The 22,925-nt window shown below is 40.9% G+C and overlaps 1 protein-coding gene across 3 annotated transcripts in view; it reads right to left on the bottom strand.

Annotated features, from left to right (window-relative positions):
• LOC114446976 (methylated-DNA--protein-cysteine methyltransferase) overlaps window positions 1–17,520 on the bottom strand; it is a 37,266-nt gene extending 19,746 nt beyond the window's left edge. For 2 of the 3 annotated variants that reach the window (XR_003671807.1, XM_028422911.1), the window contains exons 1-4: window positions 17,404–17,520; window positions 14,999–15,147; window positions 6,206–6,366; window positions 1,759–1,898 (exon numbers count right to left, since the gene is read on the bottom strand). Coding sequence is in view for 2 of the 3 variants with exons in the window: in XM_028422911.1 (XP_028278712.1) it covers window positions 1,759–1,898; window positions 6,206–6,366; window positions 14,999–15,135 (438 nt within the window). In the remaining variant the exon portion in view is untranslated. The remainder of the gene's footprint in view (window positions 1–1,758; window positions 1,899–6,205; window positions 6,367–14,998; window positions 15,148–17,403) is intronic. The other variant, XM_028422912.1, reaches the window with a different exon arrangement.
• Between the last annotated feature and the right edge of the window lie 5,405 nt (window positions 17,521–22,925).

Below are 22,925 nucleotides of genomic sequence, written 5' to 3'. Positions count from 1 at the left end.
AGAGAATCACAGCAATTACTTCTTTTAAAATATTCTTAATGTTGCCCTCATTTTGTTCTCGTTACAGGAAAAACATCAGAACCGCTGCTGTACTGTCACTGTATTCTATTCCCACGATTTAATGTGACGGCTGCACCTCCAGCCTTTTATATGAAAGTTGGACATGCAGTGTGTTTTCAGTTCAAAATCTATCATTAAACCCGCTCCCATATCAACAGCAATAAAACTTTCCGAGCCCCAGATTAACCTTGCAGACAGAGAAATACTGCTCCAGTATTCGGATCAATACTGTTCCCCGGGTTTGGAGGGAGAGCAGGGTACCCTCAAGGCCTTCGGATCTGCCTCTTCACTTGGGGGGAAAAGAGCACTACACCAGGCTTATCAATACTCAAATCCTGGTGAAGAAGAAGTGCCACAGAGAGGCGAGGATCGATTGAGCACACTGAGCTTTTCACAGCTGAAGCCCGACTGGAGCAGTGCTACTGACAAGTAATTGACACTGACAATCTGACTCTGGATCTGTATCAGGAGCTGAGGGCTCAGGCTCCCAGCCTCCCTGACGAAAGGAAAGAAATGTCTGTAAAACATGAGACTGAGAGCTATTATACAGCCATCCAGCAGCAATGCCATTGGCTAATGGAAAGTCTATGGAGAGCGAGGTGTTTTTATTGTTTATTTTGCATTATAAACTAATTACTCTCATAATGAATTACTGTTTTTTTTTCCTGACTTCAACCACAGAACAGTGGAGGAAAAACAGAGCACTGAGATGAAGATGTACACAAACCTATTTCAGTGCAAATATGAGGGAGAACATCTAACCGACTGCACTGCCTGTACGAGAAGTGTTCTCTGCCTCACAGAGCACACCGGTGGTGCCCACAGCACTACATGGGCAGAGTTAAACAGGCTTTGATCAAAGGGTTTGATCAAAAGGAGACACACCACTTGCCCTCTAGCCCTCCATTTTGTACACAGTGGATTCATGGGCAAAATGATGCAGGCCAGGTTTCCTACAAGAATCGGAGATTTGCAGCGAACATCTACAGTTAAGACTTGAGAGTGCAGGAACAAAAGGTGTGGGCTTAAAATCGTGCTGTAGGTAGACGTTTTACTCCACAGCTCTACTCAGAGGGGAGGCGGTTATTTTGCCATCGCACATATTCCAACACACCTACAGTTTAGATTACATATCCTGGAAAACATCAGGGGAAACTTTTTTTTTTGTGTGTTTTTATTGGAAATCTTCAGCAGTGTGCATAACTAGTTTTCCATGCCTACTCAAGAGAAGTAGCACAGAAGTGTTGAGAACCCTTCAACAGATAATCATTTTTTAAAAATATATTTTATCATATATGTTTAATTACACCCACAGTATAGATTACATTTTTATGTACATGACAATTTGTATTAAAGTATTTATTCAATCAGGATAAAATATGGATATAAAACCTTCAAGTCCTTCATTCTTATAATCCAAACTACATTGAAGAATATTTAAGTACAGTAAAAACTACCAGTTTCACCATGAAATCAGTTGCTTGATTAATTGTGGACTGATCCATTGATCAACCAATCATTACAGCCCTATAACGAAGATTAAAGTGATGTAATGATGTCGCCACAGCTACTCATCAAATTCTTATTTATCACAACTAAAAAATAAATGACTGCCGACTATAAAAACAATTACTTTTCTTGCCTGACTAAATAAAGTAAGTAACACAGAAGCCTGTCAATCAATGTCAGCTTACTCACCGGGTTCCTCCTCATAGCCCCTCCCACCGCCCGCACCGCTCTGGGGTTTCCCACCATCTCTGCGAGGCGTTTGTACGAGACAGTCATTCCGAACTTCACATCCCTCAGAAGTACCTGCAGCACGCGGCTGGTGAACGCATCTTTGCCACAAAGCAGAGGACGGAGTGGAAGAAGAGCGGCAGATGGAAGAGGAGAACAGAGAGTCATTTAATCAAAAGATGAAGATCAAAAAATGAAAGTCGGGCTGAGAAGATGACGACTTGAAGACACATTGAACAAAATAAAATCAAAAAGTTTAAGACATTTTGATCCAATTAATATAAACTGTGTCCATCCTGGCACTGTATGATTCTCTCTTTTTCTATACTCATTAAAACAACTAAATACAGAGAAGTCCCTCAGTTTGACCTTAGAACCAGTATTAACACACTACAGAAGCTGATGTGAGAAAATTATTCCTATGGCAGAAAAATCTAGGTTATGCTTTGAAAGGTCACAGCTAAAATTAAAAAAGTTCGCTCCTTCATTTAAAAGGATTAAGAGAGGCCAAAAAGACTGCAAATCTGCTCCAGATTTTTAATAACAATAATTTGAATGTTGCACACCATTTGTGGCAGTGGGATGACTTTGAGGTTAATCAGACCAATTTGTCCTTTTAATTGCTTTCTATTCAGAGTAGATTCATTATATCATCTTCACTTAAATGGCGGAATTCTTCAAATCATCCGCAGCTTAACCGACCACATTAACGGCTTTGATTTCATTAGCACTTTAGCAGTAGCATTATCTTTTTTTCTGGATTACCAGGCAGTGACTGAGAGGCATGTTTGTCTAGCTGTGACAGCTACAAAAGAACAAAAAAAAAAAAAAAACTATTTGAAGCATCATGGAACCTTAGGACACTGATGCACTTGTGTATCTGGCGAACAACACTTTTTTTTTTTGTACAGACAACAAGATGAGGAACAATAGTCTCGTTATCAAGAGGGGGTGAAATTCTTCTAGTATATACATGTACTCAGTCATGAAAATTCAATTAGTGATCTCCCATTCTCTCTCATTTATATGGTCTAAGAGAGCACATGACAAGTGATCTATGTGAAATCCCTCTAAATTGGCATTGTGTGAAAACATGTCACACCCCTGTCTCTCTTCTACAGAGTGAACATCCTTTGCTCCCCAGGCTCCCTCGCTACCTTATAGTCACTCTCTGCTACACAAAGCCACGCGAACAAGGCAATTTGCCTAAACTGGGGGGAATAAGTGTAAAACCTAAAGGGGATACATTTGATTGATGCGCACCCATGTGAGTTCTTTGTCTTGAACAAGGCCCGTAGGTACTGTTTAATAATTTTTCAGGTAATAATCACGCTGTCAACGAGATGACGGGCTCTTACGCAGACAGACTTAATGTTATGAGGAGGTAAGATACACCCCTGACAAATTCTTTTATGCACCGCTCTCCCTCATAAAGCTCAGATTTGGCCACATGATGTGCATAGTGCATACTGATAATGCTTTGTCACCGCTGGGTAGATGACAACTTGCCCAGGCTGTGGATAAGACAAATCCCTTTTGATGCAAACGTTATTGACAAACAACCAAAGTCACACCAGAATCAGAGGCTGCTGAGCGCTTCAGCCTACAAACAGACCCGATGCAACAAGCTACTGTGAAGCTGTTTACACCTTTTTACAATTCCTGAGCAGCCGTTTCTACTGGAAGCTTTCATCTTCCAACAGTTATGGGGGCAAAAAAAAAAAAAAAAAACAAGTGTCCATGATTTTAACTTTGCCCTCATCAGCTATAGTGACAGAGACTTCATGTGGGTCACTGGAGGTGACCAGCACTGATTTGGAGAGCAGTCCCCCAGCCCCATACTTCATAAAGAGCCTAATACGGTGTGTCTGGGGTCAGGACCCTCTTTAGATCGGGGTGCAGCGATGTCAATTGTTTAAATAAAAGTTGAGAGGAACCACTTACATGTTTACACACATCCCATAATTATGTCACAGGTCATTACCTACAGTACCATGAGGCAAGGTGATGGGGCCACCGCAGAGGCAGGGATAGATTGACCCAGAGTAAAATCGAACACATCTAGTGATTATGAGGATATTGACATATATGATTGATCTGCTCATAATCTTGTATATGAGAGCAATTTGGAGGAGAAAAAAAAAGAAAAAGAAAACAATAAATGGAATTCCCTCAGCCCTGCTAATGATAGATTTGGAGAGATGACTTCCAGCTGACAGTCACCTCATACATGGTTGTGAGAATAAAAAGACAATAGTGGAAATGCAGCTACCTCATTATCCTTTGTGTCTAATGGGAGGGAAGACTTTGACTCCCAGTCAAAGTGTCTCTTGAGTCTTGAGGGATCCATACTTTTGAAGGCTGACGGGGTGCTGATGATTCTCTGATTATTCGATATTCTGAAAACGTTCATTTCCCTAATTCCTCTCCACATCACAGGGGCGAGTCCTGGTGAGTGTCTCATCTCGCCCTGCGCTGTGCACAGGGGGAGGTTCAGGCTCCTGCAGGAACACAGTCATTTGGGCTTTGAAGAGCGCCCTTCCCCCCCTTTGCCTGGCCCCCTCCCCACACATTCCCTGTGCCGCTTACCGAGACTAAGATCCTCTCGTCTGTTACATATGGATGTATAATTAATGAGATAAGAATATGCATCGTTTTAAGAACCCACGTTGGTGTCTGTGTTTTTCTGAGGGAGTGTGTGTGTGTGTGTGTGGACCCATACACACACACAAACACGCACAAGCTAACCGAGCATGCATGCACTCACCATTCCTTTACCCCTGTGTGTGATGTTGAGCATGACAATCAGTCAGACAGTATAGGAAACTGCACCTCGCATCTCCTTTCATGTCACCTCTGTTTCTCAGGTATATCGTGACAGCTAATATGAAAAGTGGCTTGTTTTGTCAGAAATGTGTAAATAAACATGGCAACACTTCAAGTGAAGGTCACAACTCAATATTACATGACAAGTGCTGCGAGAGCGCTGCTGCGTGCAGGATCTCCCACAAGATAACTGAGCAAACAAAAGTTGGTTGTCACAGATTGTAATGACCTGATTAAACTTGTATTTTTTTCCCAGACAGGCAGCAGTGACTAGATCTGAGTAGGAATGTGTATGGCAGGCAAAAACTAATCCATAATATTTGTGAATCAACAAGCAAGAAAAAAAAAAGAGAAACCTTCTATTTCCCTCCCTCAAAAGACAAATACTCTTGATGCTCACATTTAACATTTTTATACAGGCATGGCCTATGGTTCTGACTACTGAGAGCAATCCAAGCCTAAACCCTGTATTTACGGAGCCCCAAAACAACAGGCGAGGGAGAGAGGTGGAACACAGCACAATCACCTATTCAGATCAGGTACTAATGAAGAATTCCATCTATCCTGAAATTTAATTAAAACCCCAAAGACTTCAGATGAGATGCGATTTGAAAGAGCCTGGGGCTGGTACACAAGCACTTGGTGGCGAAGGGAATCACACTGAAAGTTGATATCGTAATTGGTCCTGATGTATTTCTGCATTGCCTTTGCAGGAGCGTGGGACTCATAGCTGTATACAGGGTCTCGATGGAGTACCTGCTCATTGAAAATGCCATCACTCAAGCACTGCAGATCTGCATGAAATTAGAGAGCAACTAAGGCCTGATTGCAGGGGAAGAGAGGCACAATTGTTAAATGCATATATTAAGAGTTATTTTTTATTCTGTGTAGGTGTGCTTCTGGGTCCAAATGAGCGTTTTTGAAAATCTTTAAGTTAAAATGCGATGCGCATCTCAGCATGACAAAGAAATTGCCTGTAATTGTCCTGAAAATGGCACGAATTTATAATTTCCAAAATGACTCGTCAGCGACTTGTTTCCTTGAAACAAAAACACCAGGGATAATTAATTCATCTGCTGTCTTTTTGTTTGTTTTTTTTCTTTCACCCCAGCACCCTCAGTCATTCACTCTGTGGTCACCACCACCAGTTGAAAGGAGACTAATTGTCCATTTTTGGAGTGCTTTAATTTTACTCGCCCTTGGTGACTGGTCAAGCCAACAATAAGCTCATTCAAACTTTACCACCATTCACATGTTCTCATTAAAAAAAAAGCTTCCTGTCTGAAAATGTCAAGAGTGGAATTCGATCAGTTTCAAAGAATGTGCCAAGAATCATGGAAAACCTTGCCAAGACTAACACGCGTGGTAAGAGCTGCCACAGATTACTGAACCAAGTTACAGCTCTGTGTTCTGTTCTCTCTCCTTCGCTCACCCACTCACTCACTCTCTCGCTCCCTCTCTCTCAGCCATAAAATACTTCATTATAACACAGTGAGCCAGTGAGTGTAAGTGATGTAACTGACAATTAAGAGTGAAAGCCTGATCCCAGTCATGGCTCTGCAAATATTTATCCATGACAGACCTCCTTGCAGGGCGGGGTGGTGAAAGGCAGGGAGCGGGAGACTCCCAGTGGTCTGCGGCTCACTGAAGTACGCCTGGAGCCATTCAACACAGCGCTGCAACTCGGGGCTCGTTTCTGCCGGGCTATCGTTGACCACACAGCTCAGGGGGGGCTCACCGCTCCTGTGAGGGATATAAGGCAGGATGGGGAGGTGAGGTGGGGATCAGAGGAGCAATCATGAGACCCAGTTCTTGGTAGAACAGTGTGAAAATATGTCACAGGAGTGTAATAATCTGCTACGGGTGACACGGATGACATAATTTGTTGAGTGAACCTTAAAAGTTGCTAATGAAGAAGCTAAAGTTATGCACAGACAGAATAAGGGCTTAATGAAAATGTAAAGACAGTAATCCAGACTTTTGTTACAGTATATTCATATGAAGTGCAGCGTGGTGGAGATGGAAAGAAAACACTGTCAGGTCAGAAGGAACAGTGCTAGCAGTTTAGTTCAAACAACTTTGAGGAAGAAAAAGCAGAGAGAGTTTTCGGACTGTGAAAGTTAAGAGCAAAGCGTTAACAACAGTTTCAACTCTGCTTGGGTATAGTTTATAGTTCATGACAAGAATAAATGGATTTTTTGGCCAGAGTGGTGCTGGCCAGCAATGCGCTGCACTTGGACGTGCATCTTAGCATGAGTAGATGCTTGGAGGAATTTGCCGATGGTTGAGTTGGCATCACTTAACAGCTGAATTTCTCTCTGCTGCTGACCACCCCCCAGGTCAATGCAAGCAGACTGACCCATATTTGACACTTAAAGACCCTACTGGGAAGGTCCTCTCTTAGCATGTGCATTACTCCAAAGTGGACCTCAAGCTGTGTTGTGGATCTAAAGCAGGCCGCCAATTCCATTAGCTGGTGTACAGGACTTATAAATAAATAATATCACCATTTAAGTGCCCCTTCTTCAAAATTGGCTTATCCTGTATGGTATTAATAATAGACATTTACTTTGTTAAACACACAGACAGTCTCTCTACTGCCTGCTGTAACAACACGGCCCTAAAGTGTTTTTACACTTCTGCAGGTCACAGTTTGAGCAACGTTTTATATTGGACATGTGAAGCCGAGGTTTACTGGAGTGTTATGACTGAGCAGGTCAGTTTTCAGAGAGCCGCTCTGCCTGCTAGTTTGTGGCTGTGTGATGGAAATCTCCTGGGTGCCGTTTAACAGTGGGTGTAAATACAGTAAAAGGTGTAAATACTCTTATTTCTAAATAAACCACACAGCAGTTTATAGTTGAGTGGTGAAAACTCGGAAACCCACCAGCGGGTTCTGTGCTGAGACCCACTCAAACAATGGCCATGGCTCATGGCAATCTCTGTCGGCATGGGTGAGTGCCCAGCCAGCCCCTACTTGTCATTGTCTCTCCTTTCTATCCCCCCCTCCCCTTTCCTCCCCCAGCTCTCCCTCCTCATTTCCCCCTCTCTATTTCTCTATCCTCCCACTCCTGCTCTTTTGGCTCCCCACCACCTATACTCCGACACACACATACACACACACACACGCACACACCATCCCCCCACCTCTCTTTCTCTCAGCAAGGATCTTCAGGCCACTGTTCCCTCTCTACACCCCCCCCCCCCCCCACCACCACCCTCACCCCACCCCTCTTGCCCTCCACCCTCAACACGCATCCTCCCCACCACCTCTTCTACCCCTCCACACCCCCTCTTTCTCTCTGAGAGGATGTTCCAGCCGCTGCACACTGACAGCTCGGGGATATTGTGTGTGGAAATGTTCCTGTTGGACCCGCAGGCCCTTACAATCTACTGGACAAAGGCTAGAGCACCTTTGCTTAAGGCTTGGCACCTTTGACCTCCAGCTCGCACTTCAGACTTGTCACCGTGGCTAATTTTCCTCTCCCCACAGCTTATGGATGCACCCGCTTTAAAAGGTGTTTGAGTGATACAACATTGACAGTAGTAAAAGTTAATGCAATGCAGTACATGTTATGGTTGGTAAACAACAGCGAAATAAATAAATAAAAGAGGGGGAACAACATCAGTCGGGCTGAAGTCTGTCACCTCTGGGTGCAATGGGGGATTGTTTTTAAAGAGCATGTGGGCAGCGGAGATGTAGCTCCTGCAACATTTCCAGGCACTTCAGTGAATCAGAAATCAAGCAGCATCATGTGATCTTTATAGAGTCCAACTGTGCCCTACAAATGAGAGATTAGAGATGTGTAATAAATGTCAGCCTAATTACAAAGGAACTCTCAAAGGGGGAACAATCTATATTGTCCTAAAGTGACTGCCATATGAAAACCAAGAATTATAATTAGTAGTGATTATAAAAAGTGTTTCAATAAATGTGCAGCAAGTGTGTTTAAGTTTGAATAAACAACTTAAATTAGGTTAAGGAAGAGGCTTCTTTTATTATCTTTTGACTACATAAATCATTTCTCTCAATGTCCTTCAGCCATTTACTATTTCATCACAGGTGAGGAAATAAGAAACTAATTCCAAACTAGCCAAGGATCTGCTGCACTAAAAAGAATATTTCCCCTGATAGAAGATTGTGATTTGAGAAAATTTCTAATATTGTGCTCCTGTCACAATCAATTTCCAATTACCATAAATCATTGTTGCGTAAAGTGGGAGTCATTTGGAGTTCTACCTATTTTCCAACTCTAATACAAAGAATGAATTGAGCATTTATATATAATGTTGGAGGTTATTTCATTCATCCTGGATGAAATAATCAGAGGAGACAAAGGGAAAAAAAAAGAATAGCTGACGTTAAATTTGTCAATTTCCTTTGGCATATTCGGCATCTCTAGTTGCACAAGACTTCAGTAAGACTTTTTCTATCAGCTGCAGGTGTAAGAATGAAGCAGGTTAACCACAGGATCTAATTGAAAGGAATCTGGCGAAGGGTGTAATGGTATATTGCACAGAAAGGGGAAAAACTCAGAACTCATGCCTCCATCCTGTGAAGCGTGATGGCGCTCATCCTGACTTGATCGGCTGTCACTTTTGACACAGCCTGCCAGAGTTCTCCTTCACCGATCATGGGTAACATGGCGGGTCAGAGGATGAAATAGAAAAGGCCAAGAGCAGTCCAATATTTTTCTCAGCCTTATAGCTGCAGATACTTAACTCAGAGACGTCAAAGACTCAAGAGAGCATGAAAAAAGCCTAAAATGACTGTCTAAAAAGGGAAAAAAATACAGCATGTCTCTATGAATGTCAAGATCCTGATGGTCTCTGAGCCAAAGGCTGTGATACAATTGTAAGCCACTTGCTCAATGCAGCTCGTCCAACCATTTGAAGATCATTCAGATGCCTATCTAGCTACTGCAGCACTAAAGTCGAGAGCTTTCCGAGTTGTAAGCTGTAAGGAATGCTTCCTATTCTGTTCTGGGTTGCACGTTTTGTGCTCCGCCGTTTCAAAATAAAAACAACTGGGCTGGATAAACTGCTCTCTAGATATCCAGCAACTCTTATTAGCGAATGTCCACCAAAGAGGCCGCAGCGCTCAATCCAATACATAAAGGTGGTGGTAAAATACTGCAGAGTAGGCAACAAAGCACACAACAATTAGATCTTCTCCCAACTGGCTAGCCACAGGAGTCAGTGAAGGCATGTATTACCAGAGCCTTAACTCTTACTCTATTATGTAGTGTATCCACACCCCAACGCAGCAATGTTTATCTACAACAGACTACTGAGCAGTTTCAAATAGCGTTTTTAGCCCCTATTCTCAAGTGCCACAGTAAGAGATTCCAATTACCCGAATGGTAAGGAGCCAGTGAGGGAGGCATAAAGTACATTAGGGATCCCCTGTAACTGCAGGGACCTTTTAGAGCCTCAACTGAAGAGGGCTGGGAGACTGGGGGGACAGTGACCCTGCATGGATAGCCTCTGTCAAAATTTGACCACGTCAAGCACAAAGGCATTATGGGAATCCAGTGTCACCAAGTCCTAATTACTGTCTGTGTTCAGAGCAAATTACTGCCTTGTTCCTCTGATTAGCGAGGAGGCTAATCTTCACCTGTGTACGCCAGCACTGCTGAGGGCCCTTGAGTGTTAGCGCTTCGTCTTCTGTAATTTATTTTTAAATCAGTGCCCGCTCCCAAGAGTTTTGAGTGTTTTGTTGTGAACCGCTTACCATGATCCCCACCACCGCCCCCTCACCCCTAAATCCTTGACTAAATCCTTGTTTGGTGCCGCAGGAAGATAAGCAAGAACAACACTTGGGCATAATTGACTCGTACTCCTCTCCAAGATGTCAGAGCGGAATCATCTCTCTGCATATTGCTTTAGTATGTCACACACTGTACACTTCTGCATGTTGCAGATATAGAATCCAATCAAGTTCTAAAACAAACTAGCACAACCCTCGTGCTGGAAAAACTTCCCAGTCGTCAGCAGGGAGTGGAAAGGAAAGAAGAAGAAAAAAAAAAAAACACTGCAGGGGCTGCTTTTAGCTGCATCTCTACACTGAGCGGTAACTCTCACCCTGGAGGTTCTGCTTTAGAAACCACAACATTTGCAGATTTTCATCTGAGTGAATGTCAGTGTCTCGTCTGTGTGGGGCGGTTTACAGGTAGTGTGTTACACAGGTGTTGGTTTACACAGGAAATGGCACATGCAGCCTGATTGGGACAGTCCCGGGAGACGGAGGCATAAACATAGAGCACAGATGGGTCCAAGGGCCAGTGGGAGCAGCACCTTAATGAATACGCAGCTGAGTACTACACTTCACAACATGCAAAACAATATTCTAAGGCCGCTGTAAAAAAAAAATAGACTAAAAATGATCTGAATATCATTACACAATGAATTATTCATACCATTTCTAAAGGGACTACGTCAAAAAAGTCTCCCCCCTGCTTTATTGACGAATTCATTCAATATCTCAGCAGATCACTGTTTGTATGACAAAGCAGTTTAGTTACAAATGTAAGCAAATTTATTTAGCACAGGCAAAATAATAATAATTTAAATTACATGTTAGACTAAATATAACAGACACGGGGATGGAGATAGATGGAGAACACTAAGGATAAAAAAATAAAAAAGTTGTTTTTATGGTTCCCGGTGTGTGAGCACATCATGTAAACAGGCCCCAAACAGGAAACACATTTACCATACTGCTATTCAGTGTGAACCAGGACATTGATTCACAACACTACATGAGTGTGAGAAAAACGATAAATGCATCACCTCAGATATTTCACACTAGCGTTGGTAGTGTGTAAAAGCTGTTGTGACAGCTTGGGTATTAGGGCTAGATGGATGGAAAATGTCTGGCTGCTTATGAATGCCAATGTGACTGGGGTGACGGTTTTGACACAAAAACACTCCACCTCAGAACAATTAGGCTGTTCTCAGGCCCCATCCAGTGTTGTCAGTGATAATGGAAAGCTGTGAGGATAACTGGTGATAAATAGACTTTAACACCCTCCTCCTTAAGAGCAATGCAGTCCTGCAGTCCTCTCATATGCTTAACTAATCATGACCATGGCCGGCAAATTCATACAAAAGACTAATTACTGTTGTACTTCACTTCAGTCTCAAAGGCCTCTTATATAAGGACTTGGGGGTTCTGTTGCCTCTTTTCTCCTCTTGATGGGTATTTTTTTACAAGTAGGCCTCGTGCTACACAAAAGCGTTTAAAAATTGGTGATTGCTTTCATCCCCTTTAATTACATTCAGAAATGGCATTTCTGCCACATAATACACCCCTATTGTTTCAGAATTATCTGGCTTGGGGAGTAAAATCTACAATATTTGACGATGCTCCCGAGCTAAATCGCCTCTTGAAATTGAAATATGCTGGCGAAATACAAAATAAAAAGCCATCCTTTGCTGCTGATATACTGGAAGCTCCTTGGCTTTCTGCAGAATGCTATTATTATGCATATCCAGGTAGAAAGTTAATTAACCCGAAGCTTAAGCTAATTATGGTAGCAGAATGCTATCAACCAAACGCTTTCAGTCAGACAGCTGTCCAGAATTTCATTTGCTAATCATTTGTCTTTTGCCGGAGCATATGGTACATTTCCCCGCTATCACAGCAACAACAAACAGATGAAAATCATTAACTAAAAACAATGTGCAATGTGAAAAATCAGACACAGATTTATAAGGCTTTGTGTCAGAGAAAAAAGAAGGGGATTTATGGCCTGGGAAATATAATGATAATTTTTGGCTTTAGCCACTTAGGATTTTAGGCAGATCACGTGACCCAAGTGTGCTGGGAATTCAGATGCACAAATATATTGTTTATATCTATATGCAAATGAGACAGAATGTTTATCTGTGTAAAATTAATTACAATTTTCTATAGGAGCATATGCAATGAGCTTGTTCTTAACAATTTTTAGCTTCTAGCACATTTTGTGCCTGTTTTTCAAACACAATATTTTTATGTTGTTAAAAGTAGAAATCCCTCAGCTCAGAATTAAATCAATTATTTTCCAAGAAAAGCTGCGTGAATTATTTTTTGTTTTTCATAAAAACACATCATACTGGCTGTTAAAGGGTGATTGATATCAGCATTGCCTCGCGACATTATCAGGCAATAAAGGCTACTCAGGTTCTAATGCAACATGTCATACGCAGGCTTCTGTAGTACATTTCTATTGAGGACCTCACAAGCTAAATTGCTTTTTTCCTGCTCCCCCACATCTCAGCCAGCTTGACAGACAAATTGATCAAAGCATTGTAAAATAATATGCTCACAAAATGTCTCGGGGCAGGAGTCCAGCCCTTTTTTCATTTTTCACCCTAATAAAAAAGTGCTCTATGATTTCCTCTGTATTATGTGTCTGTGCTCTGTGTGAAAGAGGCAAGAAGCATCATATTTCAGATAATAGTAATCTCCTGTAAACAAAATGCGTATCATTTTTCTGTGAACGCAGAGGCCATGCTAAAAAACTAAAAAGGGGGAAAAAACTGGTTAACAGAAAGGCTGGTGCGTAGGGCCCCAACAGGGGTTGTTGAGATGTAATGAATTTGTTCATCTGATGGTGCCTTCAGGGCTGTCGTTAGACTGGCAGAGGAGGTTGATTTCAGGAAATGTTCCTTAGATCAGTTAGGAAGCAAAAGGGGCTTGAGACGTTTCTATTAGAAAGAGCTGACGGTCATGGTGTGTAAGCAATACTTCAAGGGCGTTTATGTAGCTATAATGGCATTTATCAATAACTATCTATCAATGCCACAAATGCTTGTGTTGCTGCTGCGGCTGTTCAGCAGCAACCAGTACTGAATGGAGGGAAACACAGAGAGCAAACATGGTCACATAAGGCCTTCACAGCTTTGTCTTGCTCAGGAATATCTGCTGTGGGTCTCCCTTTTCATGTTATGCATGGACGTTATGTATTTCCCTTATCCAAAATACACTCTTAGAGATCATTTATCACACTGACTCCCTAAGCCCGTACCACAGCACATCCGAAGCCTTGTTTAGTATGTCATAAATAAATCAATGGAAATGGCTGATCTGAACTATTACTGCTACAGGCAGGCTTTTGTGAGATCTACATGTAAAGCCGGTTGCAAAGATAAGCCTGTATTTTGTCACTTTATCTCGCCTCCCTTAATGCCTGTTTACATTGCGTTACTCCATATATCTGAGGTGGCTCCGAGTTCCCCTGTCCTCAACGACGATAGCAACATATTCAACTGGTCCTGATAAAATCTAAACATTTTGTTAATGATTTCTTCTCTCTCTCACCTTTGAGAACATACAGACAGTGATGGGATCGAAGCCTCACTTATGACCGACATAGCAAATGATATTAAACTGAGAAATGATCTAGTGATGCGAATCATTAAATTCATTTGCATATTCCTACTGAACCTGAACACACAAATTAAACCCTGTTCACAAGGAGACGGAGAAAGGTGCTTGTGCATGGTTACAGGACATCTTCCATAATCAAAATTCCATATTATTAATTTTCTCACTTCAACTCATTAACAACAAGTGGAATGTTTTTACTGCTTGATGAATTTTTGGAAATGGCAGACAGTCGAGGAGGAAACACATGTTGAGGTATAATATACAAGGTCATTAATGGGTTTCCATAAATTAGAATTTGAACATACATTTTCAAAAGGATAACTTCCTATCCGGCTGCATTTGGAAATGGTTTAATTTCCCAAATCATTCAAGTTTATCAAATGCGAATCTGCGATACATGGATATTTAATTTCAATCTAATCAAAACTAATATGAGATGTAGGATGTGGACCTGTAAAAATAAGGAATAAGTACTTATTAACGCTGAATTTAATCAGCTTGGATCGCTTCAGTAATACTGTCAACATTCTGTCAGTTTTGAGGGATGGGCAGGCCTCTGAAATGTAATCACATAATACATTTCTGAGTGTCAGTTGACACTCAGAACTACTGCATGCAACTTGAAGGAAACATAAATAAACAGGAAGGAACAGTCCATGTTCCCCATGGCCTTTAGTGACCCCACAGACATCAGTTCTAATCGAATCCCTTGTGGGTAATAAACAAGTTATTTTTCTGAAATTTCAAATATACTGCAGGAAGAATCACAACCACATGCCATCAGAAATCTAATTTCAAGCCCAACTGTATTCTAGTGCCCCTCATATTTCTAGTGCCTGCTCATATTTGCCCAACTTTCTCCAGGATATTTCTTGTGGGATCTACAAAAATGCCCTGCTTCCAATGAGGAATGGTGGCACTCCATCACAGGAGTGGATTCTGTCTGCCTGTAAATTTCACACCTTTGTTTATCACGTCACCAGCCCGGCTGTTGTACAGTACCTTTCAGCAGGTGCGACATCCATTAGGATCTGGATGGTGTGCACACCATTCTCACATCCTCTGACTTGGATTGTCCCCAGGGGGCTCAGCAATGAGATGGTCTTCTGAGTGCACTGGCTCTCCCTCTGCTTCTTCATCTTGCTGCCCTGCTGAGGAAGTACAAATTACACTGTGTTCATTGACATATTCATGTGGCAACTTTCACAGTTTCCCACACATATTTGCATTGAATGATCTATTGAAAACCTAGCAGGCCACCAACGGAAGATGACTTACATATTTGAACACCTAGCCTTCAAACAATGTCATGATGTGACTTGATCCCTACATTACTATCCAATATTTCTTTTGTGCATGGGAAAGAATACGCCTATCTAACCAATAAATCGCCCATTTTTTCCCCTCTTTCTGTTCTATATATCACATAAATGAGAAAAACAATGCAGTCTGTTCCCTTGTCTGGTGGGGGATTCCCAAGATAGCTCGACATTATTTTCAATCCGTCATTTTTGGTTGATGGCCGGGATGTTTTTCTAGCATTAAATTTGTTCCTTAGGGTGCAACTCCGATGGGATTCTGGTTTCCAGCCCTTAACAACAGCAAAAACGTGCAGCTTTTCTGACGACTGAGATGGATACTGGCAATAACCAGACAGCAGTTCCTTTTTTATTTTTACTTTGAGGGGAAGGAGAGATGATTGACTATGTTATATGTGAGTTTTTGAGAGATGGGGGTTATAATAAATAAAGGTCACATTGATTGTAAGAGTTTCAACCAAGGAAACCTTTCTTTCCTGGAACCTTGATCTGAAAAGTGTAAAGGGCACAAATACAGTCTTTCTCTCTCTCTCTTATTTATTTATTTTCTTCATGAATTTGTTTAAATAGAATAGTGCATTAATTATGAATCATGCAGGGCTGCAACTGATTATTTTCATTTTTAATAAAGTCATTAATTTCTTGATTAATCATTTAATCTATTACTGTGAAATAATGAAAAGAAATCTTGTTAGAGACCGTCTCAAAACTTAAAAAAAAGAGAGGCAATGAGATAAAACCAAGCACGGCAAAATTAAACAGCTGTAACCAGAGAATTACTTCAACAAATAGTCAGTATGTTTTCCATTGTTTGCCTATTTGTTTTAATTGCTGCAGGTCCTATGACTCCCACTCTTGCAGACTAGCTAAAAAAAGACAAACTTTAAATTGGACAATTAAACAATTAATTGCAACCATTGAGTACTGTGATAATAAATGCATGTAGTTTTTCAGGAAATATGTGGGACAATCTCAGGCTGCTCAAAGTGTTTGGCTTTTCTTAGTCTTGCGTGACTGTAAAGTGAATTTTGGGGGTGTTATGGACCGTTAGACATACAGGAAAAGCAATTGGAAGATGTCACTTTGTGCTTCAGGAAATTGTGATGGATACTTTAACCTATTTCCTGACATTTTATACACCATTCCACAAGAAAAAAAATACTACTAATCACTAGCAGCAGCACAGCAACAAACAAGATTTCTACTACTTATTTCAGACCGTAGTTTTAATTTGAAAAAATGAATGTCTTTTATTTTTAAAAGACATCCCCCACCCCCTCCTTTTCATACACGCACACCACCAACACAACCACATCTGTCATGGTATCTGATCACAAATGCGTCTGCTTCAACTTTCTTGTTTCTACTCTTGCAGCTCTCACTGTATTCATCAGGGGTTTGCCTGAACTGACAATAAAGGCGAGAAATTTCTGAGCCAAACAATGGTACAGTGCACTTTGGATAAGCACTGAACACTGTCTGCCATTTAGCAAGCTGGTAATAGACTCATAGATAGAATAATGGACTTTGGCAATAATGGGCCTGGCTAATAGTCTGTGCTGATTAGAAATAATGCTACCATGTTTGTTCTGTGCCGTTTTCAGACTAGTCTAAGTGACTGCTTCAATGTTTTGGATGTTTACCCAGCTCTTCACGGTGAGGAACAACAAACAATAAGCAGCTTGTGTTGTTAAAAATCACTGGCAGCAGCCTCATGCTCGTCAATCATCTGACTCGTTTCTCATTAGAGTAGTTCCTGGTCAAACCTGCGTGATTAATGGAGTAGAAAGCGCTCCGTGACTGCGCAGGTGTGGAAACGCAACATGTGTCCTTATTGTGAAGAGATGCAGACAGAAAATGCTACAACTGTAAACAAGTATGGGTCTTAAAGCTATTTGAATAACACAAAGCATTTACACAAACCAATATGCACCTCACATGTTGATAAGGAAGTACATATTCGCGTCTTGCTGGCCTGTGTTAGCATCATAAAAACACAGCACCTCCTAGCTTAAGTATACGCATACTTTCTGGGCTGAAGGTTTTGCCAGGCATCGTTTAACACCATAAATTAGCTCTGTCGCTTACACGTGAAGCTTTTGCACCGGTCCGGTGACTGTGCGGTGCCCACTCCTCTTCATCCCACAAACCAAACAACACCGAAGCTCTCTTCCTGTTTCTCCATGCAGTTTAGGCAAACCGACCAATCACAGGACGTATAAATCTGCGCTCGCTCTGTCATTGGCTTAGAGAAAGTCTTCGCTCCCCCTGCAAAGGACACAGAGAGAAGGCTTGTCTAATAGGTTTCAAATTGGGATTTGGGGTCCTTCAGGGGCTCCCCGGTACACTGAAGACTAGTAATGGTAGTGATTTAGATATTTGATTTGCTTGATATTTTTACAGCAGGAAAAAATATGATAATGTATATTTCTTACCATTAATTTCAAACACTGTTATCGTTCCACTTATAGCTGAGACATTTATCCAATTCTGTATCTCTAGTGACAGCTTCTCAGTGAGGTCTTCAGGGTCCCAGGCATAATGTTTGTGGAATAAAAAAAAACACCTATGTGACTGCAGCAACCAATAACATCGTATGTATTACCAACTAATAAAGTCAGCATGATATTATGAACAACACATGGGGCACCACTCAATCCTTTTATTAGAGTTTTATGCAGTTTAAAGAGAGGGAGTTGCCTTATGTTGCCTAGAGCAGTCATAGATTAAGTTGAAGCATATATTTCAGTCATTATGACCAAGTGTGTGGCATCAGTCATGTATTTTTTTTTATGTCTGTTGTCCTCTGCAGCTTTATTTTTATTTCTGTGGTGCCTTCAGCTCTCTGCATGCCTCCGTTTGGAATGTGTAGGCCGGCGTGGGCCTGTGGCCCACACCCCATCTCAGCGGTGAGGGTGGGAGCGGGGGAGAAAACGCCACCCCTGCAGAGACCATTTTGAAATCTGTGAGGATTTCCGTGCCATCTGGACCCGCTGCCAGTCTGCCCCAGATAGTAAGGGTTGGCAACGGTACCCGACGGTGCAATATGGCTCTCTCTTTAATGAACTACTAACTGTCCCCCGTTTTAATTGATGTGACATTTGAGCCATTTATCTCTGACATTTCAATGAAGGATGATTCTCAGCCTTGCCATTTACTTTTTTGTGCTATTTTCTAAGAGTCATTTGCATTTTTCTGCTCTAAACCTGCTTTTTGTCTCTCATTAGCTAATTAGAGAGGAACAAGCACAATTAATAAAAATGAACATAACCTAGTTTGATATAGGCTTGATGAGGGATAATCAGAAAATCACGGTTTTCTTAATATTCATCAAAAATGATGTGAAGGGCTACCTGTGGTAAAAGGTGACTTCCATAAAGCCTTGTAACCTTTACCCACATACCAACATGTAGCCTACAGTGTGGGACAACTTATGTTCGCAGCATGGGGAGAATCAAGCTCAATTAATCAGCATATGATTGCAGTAAGCAGCCCCCTCTGCTGGATCTTCTGAGCCATACTGTTTGAAATCATTTTAATGCTGCATTCAGCGGCCAAATAATTATCATATGTGGCAGTCACACTGGATGTTTTGGTGTTTGTTTGTTTTGTGCATTTACTTTGAAAAAAAAAACATGATTCAAATGTGCATTTAAAAAATCAATTTAAAGACAGTTTTTAATATTTGTAAAAGTGTAATTTTTTATTATTGCCTTATTTTGATGAGCACATTTTCTGTTTCAGGTATTTTATTTATTATGAATAATGCAATTAATTGTAAAAACAGGAAATATTTTAGGCATGTGTTGAAATAAATAGTCTGAAGTGCGTGTGACTGACATAACAACTTACTATACTAAAGGTTCCAGGCTCAATTGTTTTCCATAATGACACATATTTTCAATCTTTTTAAGATATCCTTTAAAAACACAGCTCGCAGTGATGACGACTGTTCCTTTGATTGTGAGCGGCATCATTGCCAAGGTGTGGTGCCCTGTCTGTGTTGGCAGCCGGGCTGATATCTTTTGTTTGGGACTCAAAGAGCTCCTTTTCCTGTTCAGTTTCCCTCACTATTTTTGTTTGTGTGAGGCGTTGACAGACTTATACGTTGCACAGCTTCCTTTTAGTGTACAGCACCAGATGTTTGCGAGAATAACAACCCCAGTCTTTTTTTGTCATAATGACAGAAATTGTTTATTAGCAGTTTTGTCCGTCCGGTAACGTATGATTGTCATAGATCAGTCATATAGCCTGCCTGTCTGTGTTTTTGCTCTCTTCCTGAGTTCACAGTCTCACTCTCATGTTGGCGTGGGAGGAGTTGAAGTCATTTATGATATCAGATATTCTCTAGGAGAGCAGGAAAGTCCTGACAGACTGAATAACCACCATCCTCTCACACAGTGCTGTGTGTGAGTGTGCATTTTAATCAGAAGAAATGGCTCTGTGGGCCTCACATTGCACATTGTGGAGGTCTGGGTGTTCTTGTTGTGTACAGTAGATGTTATGTCGGTTTCTCTAAATCAAACCACAAAGCAGACGTTGGGGGGGGGGGAAAGCAACCTGTTATTTTGTTCTTTTTTACTTTGACTCTTTGTTATTCCACTCATCTCAAAAGAATTAGCCTGATCATCATATAAGCAATTCCACGACCACAGAGAGATGTGACAAAATTTCTCTGTACCCTCTAGTGCCCACTTATTTAGTGTGCCTGTGTGCCTCTGTCCCTCCATCTCTGATATGATGCGGCTTCTCTATTTTACTGTTGACACAGTGCTATGAATGTCTGAGCATTTTGCAAATGAAGAGGCTTGAACTCCTGACAGGCAGTGTCGCCGGCACCATGACACACTGGCCCGCACATGCTGTGCGGCATAATGATGACATTAGGATCCAGTGATAATATCAGGACGCACTTCAGATAAATGACTGATAAACCAGGGGTTGTGCCTCTCGTATTACACGCTTGACAGAGCAGCTAATCAGTGTCCAAGTGACTGCTATTACATAAATCATGAGCTCGACTTTGATGCATATTCCATCGGTGTTCCCTATTCATCACGTCATCTGGGGGAGACTCTCTGGATGACTGGCTGCCGGGCCAACACACATTTTAAGAGCACATTATGTTTTCATTAGAATTTGATATGATCCATTCCAGTGTTGATTTGATTTTACGTGCTCGGGTCATTTGATAGGAAGCTACCAAGGAGAGGGAGTGTATTGTTACACTGTGTAAGCTGTTTGCTGTTTCTCATACTGGGCACATTTTTTATTGTAGGTATGCCTGTTGATAAACATCACTAATAATTATATATTATTTTCAAAATTGAATTTTTTTTTATTTCACACATTGAATCTCTGTTCTTGGTCAATTTACAGAGCTGCGGTAATTATTTTGAGCAATAAGAATCTGAGCTGAGGATCACTGTTTTCATTTAGCAATAACATCAAAATACACTCTGAGATGAAGTTGGGAAGGCAGATGTGGAGTGTTGAAGTGAGTCACCATGTATGTTTTATTCTCCACTATTGGGGTCAGAGGATGTGAAGGTGGGGGTGTTAATTTAATCCCCATTCTTACCCAGAGCATGGCCACACTCTCTAAGGAGCTTTATCTCTGACAACTGTGTCAAATTAGAGAGACCACGAGCCCCTCATAAAGAATATGTCTGTCAGACTACATTGTTCCTGGCCTCTGAAATATACGGCTGAGAGAGACAAAAATAGAAGATAACACCGTAGTCCCACAGTTGGACTTGAACATGATGAAATAATTTTCGAGCCATGTGATCCTGTCAGCGAGACAAACCGCTAATAAAACTGATGCTCACATATTATTCTGTGTACCTTTTTTTTGGTAGCTTTGCTATTCATAGATTTCAATAAGCATATTAAAATAAAGCCTACCTGTTCTGGCATTGTTGTTAATAATTTTCTTTTTTTAATATTTTATGCTAATAAAATGCTTGAAAAGAATTATTTAGGAAACTTTATTGGACACTAATTCATTGTAATTCAGCCTGGCCGTGTATAATTGATGGGAGTGTTACATTCCATTAGCCATGGTACATAACTCTAGGTCAGTCCAGTCTAATAAGTGCCCATCATTTATCTCCCTGGTATCATCGCTGCACCACAGTCAAACATGTAAAACAACTCTTAATGTTCTCCCTAGTCCCCTATGGGTGTTTCTCCCTGTTATCATCATTGCCTCTATTCTACGGGGACTTCCTCTGGAGACAACATTTTCATAGACCTTTGACCTAAACCATATTTTCCATTTGAATGGTCTGACTAGTGAATATTTACAAGCATGTTTAATGTATAATAGATCTCATCTGTGAGTATCAGAAGCCATTTTCTGCTCAGTCAGGCTCTGGTGTTGGCCTTGGCCCTCTTTGCTTGAGGTAATATTGACCCCTCTTAAAAATAAAATGACCTGTGCCTCATTTAGGCCAAGTAGTATGCATACGTATCGCGCAACTCCTAAGGGCATACATGTTTATAACAAGGAAAGCTGGCGGTCTCGAATGTAAACATCTTAGCACTGTAATATTATTGTATCAGTAAAGTCCCAGAAGGTGGTAGATTTAATAATGTGGGTGGATTATATAAGAGAGAGAAATAAAGCAGTAATTTGAAATTGTTTGGGGACCTTTTGTGTCAATGGTTATGGAGGCTAAGGGACAACTCTGTTCCCTCAGGCCACTGTTAAAAAGGCAATGACTTTTCTTGTACATGCACAGCATTTTGGAATCTACATGCATTACTAGCACTACAGGCTTTTATCATGTGATTAGTAATACATAATACATTTGATTCTATTATCATTCATAGGGAGAAAAAAAATGAATGAAGGTGGTGAAAGAAAGGAGGAACATGTTTATGAATAACGTCTGCAGTCAAGTACTTGAATATACATTTAATAGTGTAACACATCTCAGTTTGCTTCTCCCATGCTTATACAACCACGGGGTTTTTAATCTCTTTCTTGCCGATGAAAGTCCCAGTAATTGCTATATTTCCCTTTTTGTTTCAAGGACCTTTGATGATCCCTTGGCTTGCATCAGAGGGCAAAGTCATTAGTGGAGAAATGAGCTCAAGTGAAGAGAAAGAGATTGCAGGGGCTCCCAGCATGATTGGAAACTTTGCTTCTCGTTGCATCCTAATTTGAATTCAATTTTCAATGTATATTTGATAAATAAAAGACAATTGGAAAATATGTACAGTACTTGGGGAAAAAAATGTGATTTTAACTCTACATTACATGTACACATAAGAACAGTTACACATCTGTATAAACATTGTTCATATCTCTAGAATTTATTAACACATTTTATTGTGTTACATGTTTGTAAATAACAGCATCTACACATAATAAACTAATTAAATTAAATATTACATACAGCATGGATGTACTAGATGTAGGTATTTGTGGTGATTTTGAAATTATTATTACATTCTGTACATTATTATTTTTCAGTGCATTATAGTGTGCATTTATTTTATACACTGCAGGCAGTATTTAATTGACAAAAATTGTCATCCATGTTAAGTACACATTTCACAGTAGCTAAACTGGCAATATGCTCTGTGTTATAATGCTGCAA

This window comes from Parambassis ranga, chromosome 15, assembly GCF_900634625.1.
Source record: "Parambassis ranga chromosome 15, fParRan2.1, whole genome shotgun sequence".
Lineage (NCBI taxonomy): Eukaryota > Metazoa > Chordata > Actinopteri > Ambassidae > Parambassis > Parambassis ranga.
Note: the sequence above shows the minus strand (reverse complement) of the source record. Positions and strands in the feature narration are given on the sequence as shown.